Raw genomic sequence first — 13,771 nt, forward strand, 5'->3', positions numbered from 1 at the left:
GCCGGGGAAGGGGCGGGGCGCGCCTGGTCACGTGCCCGCGCCGCCGCCGACGTGGCCTCCAGCGGTCGCCCCACGTGTCCCTTGCCGCGTCCCGTCGCCACCCTGCCCTGCGGATCCGATCCCAACATGGCGGCGCCCAGCAAAAGGAGGAACGGCGAAGGCGCGAGCTGGTGGGCTGCGTTGCTCCTGGCGGCTGTGGCGTTGAGGCCGGGGGAGGCGGTGTCCGAGCCCACGACGGTGGCGTTCGACGTGCGACCTGGCGGCGTCGTGCACTCTTTCTCCCAGAACGTGGGCCCGGGGGTACGTATCGCCGCCGCCCCGGGGGCTTGAGCGGTGGCGCCGGTGGGGGCGGGTCCTGAGAAGGGGGCCTGGACCGTCAGGGGCGGGGCCTGGCTTGGGAAGGGACTCTGGGGGTGCGGTCATCACGGAGATAGGGTTGAATTTACGCGGAGCGGGACTTCCTGGGGTCTGGCGACTTGGAAGGGGTGGGTCACTAGCCTCGGTCCCTGTTTCCTCTCGCGTGCCTCGCGTGCGCAAGCGGCCCTAACTCCCAGACCGGGCGAGTCCCCGGCCACTGGAGGGCAGAGCCGGCCCAGAAGTGGGGGGAGAGGAGGCCGGGGGGGTTCTTCACCTCCAGGCCCTGCAGAGGGTCAGCCTCGCTGCGGCTCTGACTGCGGAGGAGGTGGACAGACGTTGCCCCTTCTCCATTGCACAAGGAGAAGGATGTCCTTCAACCCTTTCACCGAGGTGGGAGGCTAGGCCCTCCTTAGCCGTCAGTCAGCAAGCCTGGGGCTAGCCCAGCGCTGCCCCTAGCTCGTTGGAGAAGCCCTTTCCCTCCCATCTTCATTTTCCCTGTCTGTTACAGGTGTCACTAGCTGCGATGTACCACTTCCTCATAGCCAGATGTCGCCCCAAGTGCTTTATTTGCTAGGACCGTTTCACAGATGAGGAAAACAGACTCAGCAAAGTTTTCACTTGTCTGAGGCCCACAGCAGAGCAGAGAAGGGCCTCCTGGTGCCCCTGCTTCCAGAGTCCCCAGATGGGTGGGTGCTTGGAGGGTGGGGGACTTCCCCCTTCCTGTTCTCCATCCCCCAGAAGCCACGTGGGCTGTTTGTCCTGACTTAGGAGCTCACTAGCAGGGAGACAGGCAGGGGAGTTCTAGGTCTGTAGACACCGGGAGGCCCTGTGGGGCTGGCCTCCAGGCACATCAGCCAAGAATCGGGCTCTACCTCCTGTCCTTAGTGCAGATGTTCAAAAGCCGGATGTTATTTATTTTTTTAATTTTATTTATTAGTATTATTTTGTTAGTAATTAGTATTTTTTAAATGTTTATTTACTTTTGAGAGAGCATGAGTTGGGGGGGAGGGGCAGAGAGAGAGAGAGAGGAGGACAGGGGATCCACAACGGGCTATGCTCTGGCAGGAGCAAGCCCGACGCGGGGCTCGAACTCACAAACTGTGAGATCATGACCCAAGCTAAAGTAGGACGCTCAACCGACAGCCACCCACGTGCCCCAAAAGCCAGATCCTCTGGATTTTGGACCTCGGAAGGACATCCACCGTAAGCACTTCCTAACAAACTTTTTTCCATCTTCAATTTGTCTCCAGGACAAATATACATGCACGTTCACCTACGCTTCTCAAGGAGGGACCAACGAGGTGAGTTGTTCCAAATTCCACGTAGTTTTGTATGGCGGTATCCGTTGTCGTGGAGAAATGCTCTGCAGGGAACAGTAGAGGTGGGTCACACCCACATTAACTCACACTCGTGGAACTGTTCTTGCGTCACCAATGAAAGAGCATCCTCCAGTTCACTAACGACGGCAGGTTTCCCCCTATAATTCCACACAGTGAACAAAAGTCTGGATGCGAAGAGGCACGTGAGGTGCGGCTCTGTTCCCGGGAGCCTCTGTCAGGGGTATTTTGTTTGCCTTCCGTGATGCATGACAAATCATGATAAATTTAGCAGCTGAAAACAACCCCCATTTACTGTCTCCCGGTTCTGAAGGTTAGAAGCCGTGGTCAGCGCGGCCGGGCGCTTCATAAAGCCAAAATCAAGGCGGCAGCCGGCCAGCTCTCATCTCCAGGCTCCTTCGAGTTGTCGGCAGAACCCAGTTCCTTGCCACGTACGACTGAGGTCCCCATTTCGTGGTGGCTGTTTTCTCCGGCGGCCGAAGAGGAAATAAGATTCGAAACATAAGAAGGATGTGATTCACCCTTGCTGGCTGTGGGGGGGGAGCGTGAGGCAAGGAGCGGAGCGCGAGGCAAGGAGCGCAGATGGCCTCTGGGAGCGGAGGGCAGCTCCTGGCTGGCGGCCGGGCTTCAGTCTTCCAGCCGCAGGAACTGAGCTCTGCCCCAAGCACGTTGGGAAGACTTCGAAGGGGAGTCCAAGCCTCAGATGGGAGTGCCTTTCGCTGACACCTTGCGTCCGGTCTTGGGAGACCCTGAGTAGGGCCCACCATACCCAGCTTGTGTCGGGGACCGAGAGCTGCTTAGTGGGCAGTGCAGTGAAGCTGCTAAACTTGCGGTCACACAAGGGTGGTGAGTTGAACGGTGCTCCCCCAGAAGCCACGTTCGCTTCCTAATCCCTGGAACCTGTGACTTTAACCTTATTTACGTATTTATTTTTGTTTGTTCTTTTAACGTGTATTTTACTTTGGAAAGATGGACAGAGACAGAATGTGAGCAGGGGAGGGGCGGAGGGAGAGGGAGGCACAGGATCCGAAGCAGGCTCCGGGCTCCAAGCCGTCAGCACCCAGCCCGACGCGGGGCACGAACCCACGAACGGTGAGATCATGACCTGAGCCAAAGTCGGACGCTTAACCAAGTGAGCCACCCAGGCGCCCCTAACCTTATTTAGAAGAAAAAAAATATATCTGCAGGCGTGAGTTAAGGACTGTGCAACGAGGAGATCGTGCTGGGTTATCCTAGTGGACCCTGAATCCAATGACAATAACTCTTACAAGAGATACTCCTTGATAGAAAAGGAGAAGACACTCAGAGGAAAAGGCCAAGTAAAGACAGAGGCAGAGATGGAGGGACGCGGCCACAAGCCATGGGACACCTGGAGCCACCAGAAACCAGAAGAGGCAGGAAGGATCCTTCCCTAGAGCCTTTGAACTGTTCTTGCGTCACCAATGAAAGAGCATCCTCCAGTTCACTAACGACGGCAGGTTTCCCCCTATAATTCCACACAGTGAACAAAAGTCTGGATGCGAAGAGGCACGTGAGGTGCGGCTCTGTTCCCGGGAGCCTCTGTCAGGGGTATTTTGTTTGCCTTCCGTGGCAGCCTGGTGGTGACACCTTGGTTTGGACTTCTGGCCTCCAGAACCGGGAGGGAATATGGCGGAGCGGCTGTAAGGGAGGAGGTTTGTGGTACCCCGTTACGGCAGCCCCGGGAAATAATGCCCGTGGCCACAGACTACAAAACAGCCAGGAACGCACGCACCAGTACAAAGAAGAACTCCGAGAATAAGGTACTGGTTTATTCAGGAGGGAGAGCTTCAAGGGTTCGGGAAGAGGCGCAAACAGACTTTCTCAAAATCGTTAGAATTAGAAGAAAAAGGGAAGAATTCATCGTCCCTGTAAAAATCAGTAAACAGCATCTCCCTGTATCCCTGATTGTGCTTTGCTCCCAATCAACCAGACTTTGGGGAAAGCCTGCTCTCCTTCCAGAACAGTCTGTGGCATTGTGTCGCCCTACTGTGGCCGTTTATCGGGTGCCATGCGCTGTGCTGAGCCGTGCACACGTCTCATTTCTTCCTCTCCACGGCCCCAGGAGGCCATACTGTTCTGCCATGACCTAGTTTCACACACGAGGACACAGAGGCCCGGGATCCCCCAGCTGGGAAGTGACCGAGGTCCCCAGGGCATACACCCCTAACTACTGCTCTGTGCAGGAAACACCAGCAACTTGGAAAAGAGCGCGCGCGTGCGCGCACGCGCACACACACACACACACCCACCACCGATGAAACTCTCAGAGCTACAGCACTGGGGGAGGGAGAGCCAAGTTCAGTGGCGCCGGCTGGGGTGACTGTAGGCTGGAGCCTTGTCTTGGAGTAGCCGTTGCGTCACAAACTGGAATTCCAGCACTGGGCTGCTTTCGTTCATCTTAGAGGAGGGGGCTCATCCTGGAGGAAACCACCTAAGAAAAGCAGGTGTGCTGTGGTGCGGACTCGTTCCAGGAGCACCCGTCTGGAACTGTGACCGAGATCACAGGTAGCCGGCTGCCGGGGCGGGTGGCACTGTGGGAGCCCGACGGGGCGCTCGGTGGCTGCTGAACGTGGCTGGCACCCAGGACCCATGGGCTCCCCCGCACAAGCGAACGGCTGGCTGGATTCTCAGCGGATGTGCAGGGATGGTTTGAGACGTTCTGTGGGTTCTACCTAGCAACATACAGGGCAGCACAGCAGAGGTGGCCCTCGGAGCAGCTGGAACAGCAGTCTGGGGGGCCGTCGCGGCCTCTCTGCAGAAGCGTCACCAGCAGAGAGAAGTCCCTCGGACTGCCGAGGGAGATGGGGTTCTTTTCCGGGGAGGCGGAATGTTCCGGAACTAGGTCGTGGTGATGGGATGCACACCTGGGAACGTGCTAGAAAACACAGACTTGTTTGCTTTAGAAAAGTGAAAGGTCCGGTACGTAACTATTGCCCAACGAAGCCATTGAACAAGTGACCTGTGGTCGCCCGCAGCAGCGTGGGTGAGCGTCCGGGGCCGCGTGCTGAGGGGAAACATACACAAGACCTGCCTACTGCCTGGTTCCTCTCGGAGGACGGTTTTGTAAAGGCCCAGCTCTGAGATGGGAGATGAGGTCCGCAGTTGCCAGGATTTCGCGGGGAGGGGTTAAGTGCAGAGGGAAGGGGCCGGGGGATTCGGGGAGACAGGACTGGTCTGTACCTTGATGGGGTGGGGGACACACAACCGGAGGCGTTGGGCTGTGTCGTGTCCCATCTGTCGTGTGTGTCCTAATAAAAACTGCTAGCAGCTGCCACTTAGGCGTCCTCTGTCACACCCAGCCACTTCTGTGCCCGGTTCCCCTAGCTGCACAGACAAGGTCCCAGGGGCTCAGGCTGTCCCAGAACACACACTCACGAGCGTCTGATGCCAGAGCTGGAGCCTTACCAGCTGCCCACCGTGCCAGCCACGAGACCACAGTCAAGTTCATGTAACCACAAGGTCACTCACAGTTGACCCTGCTGCTTAGAAGCTCTTGGTTTTAAACTGGGTTGGCGTTCATTTTTTCAAACCATGTTTAAATGTTTGCCTCATTTTCAAGAACCTTTTCAGAGCCGTGGCACACCTCTGTCTCACAGCATAAAACCATTTCCAGGTGCTCAGAGGCCTTGGGGCCATGGACAGGTGCTTTTAAAAATTTTTTTCAGTGTTTAATTAATTTTTTTTTTAATTTTTTTTTTTAACGTTTTATTTATTTTTGAGACAGAGAGAGACAGAGCATGCACAGGGGAGGGTCAGCGAGAGGGAGACACAGAATCTGAAACAGGCTCCAGGCTCTGAGCCGTCAGCACAGAGCCCGACGCGGGGCTCGAACTCACGGACCGCGAGATCATGACCTGAGCCGAAGTCGGCCGCCCAACCGACTGAGCCACCTAGGCGCCCCAGTTTTTAATTAATTTTAGAGTGAGGGCATGATCAGGGGAAGGGCACAGTGGGAGAGGAAGAGAGAGAGAGGGAGAATCTTAAGCAGGCTGCATGTTCAGTGCGGAACCCAGTGCGGGGCTCAATCCCACAACCCTGGGATCTGGACCTGAACCTAAATCAAGAGTCAGGCGCGCAACCGACCGAGCCACCCGGGCACCCCTGGACAGGTGCTAATTTTAAACAGGGAGGAAAAAAAGTCTGAGTCTGCGGGTATGGCCTGCAGCCGTCCCACCAGAATAATAGGTCCCCACCTCCATGCTGCAGGCAAGCGGCATCTAGATGACCATGTACTCCCATTATAATTAACCTAAACACGGCCTTGCTCTCCTTAATGAAGACGCTCTAACGTTAAATCAGGAATGCCAGTACTCGGTGTATATTATTAGTCCCGGGAGGAGACTGTAAACTTGCATTTTACTAGCAAAATACACAGATGCCGCAGGCAGCCCAGAACCGGCCGTGGTTGTCTGTTTCCATTCGCCGGGTTTTCAGAGGCCGTGAAAACTAGAAGAAACTGTTAGCGGTGTATTTGGGAATCACAACGTTTTTGATTTAAAAAAATTTTTTTTGAGCGTTGATTTATTTTTGAGAGACAGAGCCACCCAGGCGCCCCTTTAATTGGATTTCTAGAAAGCTAACACCTCCACGTCATTGAAAAAGAAAAACACATAAAAAAGCTTTCTGGTGCCTTCCATTGTCCAGGCCCCACCCACGTCCTCCGTGTCACCATGAGTGTCACAGTCTTGGCGTTTGCGCTGAGGACGTTACGGTCATTCAATGAGCATGAATATACTGTGTTGCCTTTTATTTTACTGTTTATTTTTCTTGATAGGCTTTATTTTTCAGGGAAGTTTGAGATTCACAGCCAAAGTGGGCAGAAGGCACAGATTTTGATACCACCCCCCCCCCCCCCGCCCCGGGCCCCCCGTGCATGGCCTCCCCCATCAATGACGGCCGCCACCAGAGGGGACATCTGTTAGAGTCGCCGAACCCACCCTGCCGCGTCATTGTGAGTCCCGGCCCGTAGCGGACACGGGGGTTCACGCTTGGTCCCGCTCCTGTGGGTTTGGACGAACGTGTGAGGGCACGTCCCCACCGTTATGGCCTCACCGCCCCTGAGCCAGGCTCCAGCCGGCTGGCCCAGGGAAGGTTCGCTCACTTTGCAGAACCAGAGCTGAACCTGAAACCCACAGAGTGTGCCGTGAGCAGTGAGGCCGCGGGCCCGGGACCGACCTGTGTCTTTCTCTCCCCAGAAGTGGCAGATGAGTCTGGGGACCAGCAAAGACCACCAGCACTTTACCTGCACCATCTGGAGGTAAGTCAGGGGTCCCGGGGTGGCGCCTCGCTGAGTCTGCTGTGGGTGCTCGCCTGGGGTGCTGGAAAGACAGGGTCCTACGCCCCAGAGGGCGCACAGGCTGGGGGCAGATGTCACACAGGTACAGATCGGAGAGGGGGTTTGCCACTGTGCGGGGGGGGGGGGGGGGGGGGGGGTCGGTGGGGCGGGGAGGGCGCCCCAGGCAAGCGCATTGACACTGAGGCCAAGAGGGGAGGGGGGGAGGAGGAAAGCAGCCCCGGGGGAGGGGTGGGGCTCCCCGCCATCATCCCCCTCAGTCCCCCGCCCAGGCTTTGCAGTCCCGCAGCGCCACGAGCGAGCCACAGCCCAAGAAGGGACAGGAACGGGGGTGCTCAGCCCAGTGGGGGGTAGGGCGCTGGGGCTGTGTCGCATCATGTCCCTGCTCCCCTGGGCCCTGTGGCCTGGAACCGACTTCTCAAGCACTGGTTGTGGGTCTGGCACAGTGCAGGCCCTTTGGGGGAGACACGGAAGTCCGGGCTGGGATGCCCCCCTCAGGAGGCTGGGGTGAGCATGGGGGGACAGATCCACAGACAGGAGATACTTGGGTTGTGGCAGCAACAGCCGTAAAAAGACATGGGGTGTTTTAATTCGCTCATAGGCGCCACCTCACAGTCCCCTGCCTGGTGCCTTACAGACAGCAGGTGCCTGCCAGCAGCGTCGGGGGATCTTCTCCCCCACGCCCTGCACTGGCCCCTGTTGGCAACAGGCAGAGGCCCCAGGGGCCAGGAGCCCAGCGTCCTAGGCAGGCCCTGCCGAGAGGAGACCCCGTCCGCAGCCCCCTGGCCTCAGAAGCGTCCCCGGGGCAAGGGGCCCCGGGGCGTCCGTCTGTCTGCAGATCACCGCCTGGCACCAGGGCGTGTGAGCACCAGCCCTCTAGGTGCCCAAGGACCTGCTGGCCGCAGGGCCACCCGCTCAGCAAGAGGTCACGCCTACCTGGGCTGGCCTCCCGGTTCCAGACACTGACCGATCAGGCCCTGGCAGCCACCAGGGCTTAGAGAATCTGGGAGGCCCCCTGGACCCCCCCCCCCCACCTGCCCTCCTGGTGCGCCCCCAGGGGGGCTCTTCACACGGCACGCGCTGCCGGCCCCTCTCAGCCCCTCGCCGCTCTGGCCGTGCTGACCTTGTGGTCCTTCACCTGCCCCCATTTGCACCCTCCCCGGGACCTTTGCCCTCCACCCAGGGTAGCTGTCTCCCTCCCCTGCCTAGTTAAGTCCTGTACTTCTCACCGCCGGGGATGTTGCCATTTCTTGGTCCCCAGCACAATGCCTGGAAATGCCTTTGGCCCTCGATGACCAAGCATTCAGTGAATGAACATAAGGCTTCCCATCCTAGAACAGCTGGGGCCCAGAAAGGAGAAACAGACCCGTCAGTAAATGAGCCGGACGAATGCTCTAGCAAAGAGGAAAGGCTGACCCTCTTGCCTGCCCCTCTTTCGCAGGCCCCAGGGCAAGTCCTACCTGTACTTCACGCAGTTCAAGGCGGAGGTGCGGGGCGCGGAGATCGAGTACGGCATGGCCTACGTGAGTACAGGCCGCGCGTGTGGGGGTGGCTGCCGCGGTTCGTGCCATCGCAGACTGCTCCTTTCAGACCACCGGCAGGGGTGGGGAGGCGGGTGAAGTGAGACAGACCTCAAGCCCCCAGGGGGAGATTCTGTAACCCGGGAGGACACGGGACGCCTCGCAGACTCTGGACCCGGACGTGTCAGGGAGATGGCACTGGGCCCAGAGACCCCTAGAGACCCGGTGGGCGGGGCAGGACACCTGGCCTCCCTCTCCTACCACCTGCCAGTCTCTGGCCAGTGCCCCCCTGCTGCCCAGGCCAACAGGAGGCCAGAGGGGAGGGGCCCACTCTCAAAGTCCTGGATGCTCAGCCCTGGGGACTCGGGCAGGGACGGCAAGGGCAGCAGCACAGGCGGTGTGCTCACAGGGGTGGGGGGGGGGCCCCACGTGCCTCGGCTCCCGTGACCTGTCGTTCATGGCCCGGGCAGCCCCTTCTGCCACGCTCCTGAGCCCCGCTGCCCCCACCAGGGGCCGGCCACACTGCGGAGCCCCTCCCCTGGTCCCCCCTTCTGCATTGAGGTCAGAAACAGTTGGAAAACCACTTTATTGGTCCAAGAAGGGGAACCAGGAGGGACAGGCATGAAGAGATCTGTTGCCAGGAACTGGCAAGGCCCTTGCAAAGCCTGCAGGCCAGGCCGGCTCGAGGGGGGTGGGGGGTGGGGGGCGGGGGAGGCGGCTGGCACTGTAGGCACTTCTGCAGGGACCTCGGTCCTGCTCTGAAGGCCCACCCGGGGTCATTGAGGATAATCTCCTTTTCTTAAAGTCGGCTCCTGATGGACTTTGATCACCCCGACAAAATACCTTCCCACTCTCGAGGGCCTGATTGCAGAACTGGGGCAAACAGACACGCCGCTGATCGAATTGCTCTCTGGGGTCCTGTCTTCCTTTAAAACTCTTGTTTAGCTGACTTGAGACACAAGTCTGACGTTTAAAAATTACAGTCGAGAGGCTGCGGTGTTTGTGTCCTTTCCGTGCGTTAACTGAAGGGAAAAAAAGGAAGGAAATAACCTTCCTCCGAGGATTTGCAGCAAAGGCGTGACGTTTTAAGCCGGTTGACAATCTCTTAAGTGGATTAACCACCGGCTCCTCTGGATTTTGTTTCGTGCTTAGAAAAGCGTCAGGCGCCCCTTTGGTAAAAGCAGGTGGCTTTAGCCTGTGCTGCTCTGGGAAGCAGACCGGATCGTGTTCTTTCCTGATTAGAAAAGCTTCCACGGGTTCTTTTTTAGTCCAAAGCTGCGTTTGAAAGAGAAAGCGACGTCCCCCTGAAAAACGAGGAATTTGAAGTGACCAAAACAGCAGGTATGAAAGGATGGATTGTTGGGGGGCCCTGGGGAGGCGCAGTCGGTTAAGCGAGCGGCTCTCGGTTCCGGCCCAGGGCATGATCTCCCGCTTTGTGGGTGTGAGCCCCGTGTGGAGCTCTGCGTGGACAGCGAGGGGTCTGCTGGGGATTCTCTCTCTCTTTGCCTCTCCCCCACCTGCTCCCTCTCTCTCAAAATAAATAAGTTTTTAAAAAACATTTAAATAAAAAAAAAAAAAACAAGGGATGTTTGGTGCAGATAGGCCCCAGGTACACAGGCAGAGAAGATGGGGGGGCAGGGCGCCCCCATCGGAGGGAGGGGGGGCTACCCCTCAGCGCCCCTATATATAGATGCTTATAGCCCAGCATCTGCGGACTGTTGCCCGAACACTAGTAGTTATTTTCGGCTTCGTGGGGCAGACAGCCTCTGAGGGGGCAAAGGCGATCCGTCAGGCGCCACAGGTCACTGAGTAGGCGTGGCTGCGTTCTAATAAAACTTTATCGTATGAACACGGAAGCGTGAACTGCCTATCCCTAAAATACCATTTTCCTGTCGGTTCTTGTTAAAGTTGTTTAAAACGTAGAAGCCGCCCTGAGCTCATGGCGCAGGCCACGCTCGGCCAGTCCCTGCTAGAGAACGGAGGGCGCGAGAGTCTGCTCGGAGCCCTGTGGCCCTTGGGGACACTCGGGGTCGCTCCACAGCAAGGGGTCCTGTGACACCCACACAGCCTGGCCGTCCCGGGCTCTGTGACGAGGAAGAGTTCCTGTGCTTTTCACGCAGAAGGTGTCCGCGAGGCATCGAGGTTGCTGCCTGCCCCGTGTGTCACGGGGAGGCGGGGTTACCTCTGAGGTCAGGGAGCCCCTGGTGTCCTGAGCCGTGTTGGGCTCTGCGGGGCGGGTGCTGGGCAGGAGGAGGGGTGGGAAGCTCCACAGCCGGGGCTCCGGGGAGGGCGAGCGGTTAGGACGATGGACACGGGGGTGGGGCCATGTGGTGGGGAGCCCTGAGGGTCCTGAGGGACCGCAAAGATAAGGTGAAGGACCCCTGTGATTGTGGGAGTCACCGGGCATAGGGATGGAGAAGGGGGGTGCAGTGAGCAGGGGTTTGGGGCATGAGGGGCCTTGGGTCTGGAAGGAGCCCTGTCGTACCTGCAGGTCCTTGGAGGTGGGGGGCTGTAGCGGTCAAGGACAAAGGAGGTGGGGTTGCCAGTGCAAACGGGAGGTGATGCAGCCCGGCCACCATCCATTCTCGCAGGGTGACCTCGGCTCTTCCCACGCTGAGCTTTCCGGGGGCTTCTGCTGCCCTCAGGACAGCCTCCCCTGTGTCCCTCACCCAGTAGACTTCAGGCCTGGGGGCCTTTCCGTGTCGGGTCCACTGTGGGGACGGTGCCCGGGCCTGGAGCGTCTCACCCCAGTGCTGCTTCCCTTGCAGTGTCCCACCGGCCCGGGGCGTTCAAGGCCGAGCTGTCCAAGCTGGTGATTGTGGCCAAGGCATCCCGCAGTGAGCTGTGACCGGGAGCCCCCGGCAAGGGTGGCTCTTCCCCATCCCCGCCGAGGGAGCTGGGCCCTGGGAGAGCTGGCGCGTTACTGGTCTTCTGGGCGGGGGGGGGGGGGGGGGGGGGGGGGGGGGGAGGGTGGCGACTGTCGGTCAACGTCCTCTGAGCATGGAGCACGGGTCTGGGACCCCCTGCCCATCGCTCTTACCGAAAGAGGCACTGACTGAGGCACTCGGCGGGGGACTCCCAGGGGGACTCCCGGCTTTTCTGAAACCAGTGCGTGCCTCCCTGTGGATCCGGCCAGGCGCCAGGTCACTCCCTGGAAGAGTGATCCTGCCGCCCTGCCTCCAAGCCTGCCGCTTTCTTGCGGTTTCCCCGGGGGACCTTCTTCCAGACTACCTGGGAGGAAATGAAGTGTTCTTTCGTATTTAAATAAATAAGACGATTGAAGAGCTACCACCCAGACTTGGCAATGGGCAGTAGGGGCTGCCTGTCTGGGCGCTCCGGGCTGGGGGCCCAGGGACGGGGCAGGGCCCGGGTGCCGGCACGCCCCTGCCTTGCTGGAGACCTGCGTCGGCCCGGGCACCTGCACTCTCCGCGTTGCCCGCAGAAGCGCCGGGCCCACGGGGGCCGAGCGCTCCAGGGTGGTTGGCTCAGCTAATCTCTTGGATGGCGGCATGGCGACTTAAAACACCAGCGGGGACAAACACCCACAGGCAAACATAAATGAAACCCCCAAGTGTCCCAGCCACTCAGAAGGGCCCTGGTCCTCCCAGCAGTGGGCCTGGGACTGTGACCCCCAGCTTGCCCGTCAGCCTGCCCTCTCACGGTGTCCTCTCGTGAGCACACGAGGGGAAGAGAAACCGCGAAACTCTGGGCTTTGGCCCGCCAGGCTGTGAATCGGATCCTTGCTAATGAGACGCACCTCGTGGGCTGGCCTCTCTCGTGCCGACCTGAGCAACGGGGCGCTGCGGTGACCCCAGTTGCCAGAGAAGAGGCGGGTGTTGGGGCGCCCGCCCAAGAGCGCACACCTACAGGAGGCGGGGTAGGACCATCACCCCGTCTACACCCGCGGCGGGCACCCGTGTCAGGAGCAATTTCAGAGCTCGGTGTGGGCGCATGAACAACGGCTGTTTCCAGAACAAATAACAAAGGGGGACTTCGGGGGGCCCACTTGACCCAAGAATGGATGGGCTTTGAGGTCTGGTAAGCACAGGGACCTGTGGGTGTCACAGGGACCCCGGTGAGGGCCGCGAGCCTCTGCCACTCCTGGATGTGAGGCTCGATGGACTGAAAAACCAAGTGATTCTCAACAGGCCCCCGGAGGTGGATGGCTGTCCAGGGCCTCCTGCAGACAAGGCAGCCGGAAACTGGCAGAAGGGACGCCGCCCCCGGGGCCGCTGAGGGTCACGTGGGCTGGATCCCGGCAGGAGGGACAGATGCTTCCACGGTCCGTCTGGAACCACCAAGCACGTCTGAATCCCTGGGCGTCCTCAAGGATGCAGAGCCCCGGGACACGGCAGGACATCTGGACACAAACTGGCTCCTCCTCGCCCCCCCCCCCCCCCCAGCCACGTGGGGGCATCCCCTTGTAGCTTTCAGGCAAACCCGCAAAGGACCCCACGCTGGCCCCGGGGGCTGTGGTCGTGATGAGGGGCCGAACCCGACCGAGCCATACAGGACAAGCTGTGCGGGCCCGCTGGTCTGTCCCGGCGCCCGCCGGAGCAGAAAGGGAACCCGTCGGCGAGGCCCACGGGCGGGTGACGTTACACGCAAGCTCGACATGAAAGGCAAAAGCCCCGAGCCCCGGGAGGACAGGAGAAAGCTGTCAGCCCCAGCGATTCAGTCGCCAGTTGCACATAATGCCGACCGAAGATGTGTGCTTTTATTTGGAGAGCCGTGTCGTGCTCTTTGGTTTTTCTAAATTAAATCTCAGATTTATGGAAAGAGTCCAGGCAGGCTGGACAGCCCAGCAGGGCACAAGTACAGAGTGTTATGCACGTTGCTTGATGTAGTCCGCATGCAAAGCCGAGGACAAAGGTGCTCATGGGGGGCTTCTCGGGTACTCAGAATGCGCGTCCCTTCCTGAATGCGAACGGTCTCCCGACGGAAGATGGGAGGACAGGTTTGCCTCGTTCGAGGGCTGGGGCAGAGGTGGGAACAGTGGCTCTTGGGCAAGAGACCTTGGGCTTTTTCAGGGAAAAACCACACAAAAGGCCACCCTGCATCTGGGGCCGTAATGGCTTGTGGGCCGTTGCAGCAGGCCGAGGTGGGGGGTGGGGGGGGTGGGCGAAAGGGCCAGGTGGGGACTGTGGCAGGCCAGGGGGCCGCGCCCATGCGGCCTCACCAGCAGGCAGTGCAGGCTCAGGCCAAGTTTTCGAGAAAACTCCAAACCTAGATTGGTACATGTA

The 13,771-nt window shown here is 59.4% G+C and overlaps 1 protein-coding gene across 1 annotated transcript; it reads left to right on the top strand.

The window, feature by feature from the left end:
- Position 1: 1 nt before the first annotated feature.
- On the top strand, positions 2-11,816 carry MYDGF (myeloid derived growth factor). The gene is made up of 6 exons (XM_027049188.2): positions 2-300; positions 1,608-1,658; positions 6,911-6,972; positions 8,450-8,531; positions 9,797-9,869; positions 11,297-11,816. The coding sequence occupies exons 1-6, from the start codon at positions 127-129 to the stop codon at positions 11,374-11,376; spliced, it is 522 nt and encodes a 173-aa protein (XP_026904989.1). The 5' UTR covers positions 2-126; the 3' UTR covers positions 11,377-11,816.
- The last annotated feature ends 1,955 nt before the right edge of the window (positions 11,817-13,771 follow it).

Source organism: Acinonyx jubatus, chromosome A2 (assembly GCF_027475565.1).
Source record: "Acinonyx jubatus isolate Ajub_Pintada_27869175 chromosome A2, VMU_Ajub_asm_v1.0, whole genome shotgun sequence".
NCBI lineage: Eukaryota > Metazoa > Chordata > Mammalia > Carnivora > Felidae > Acinonyx > Acinonyx jubatus.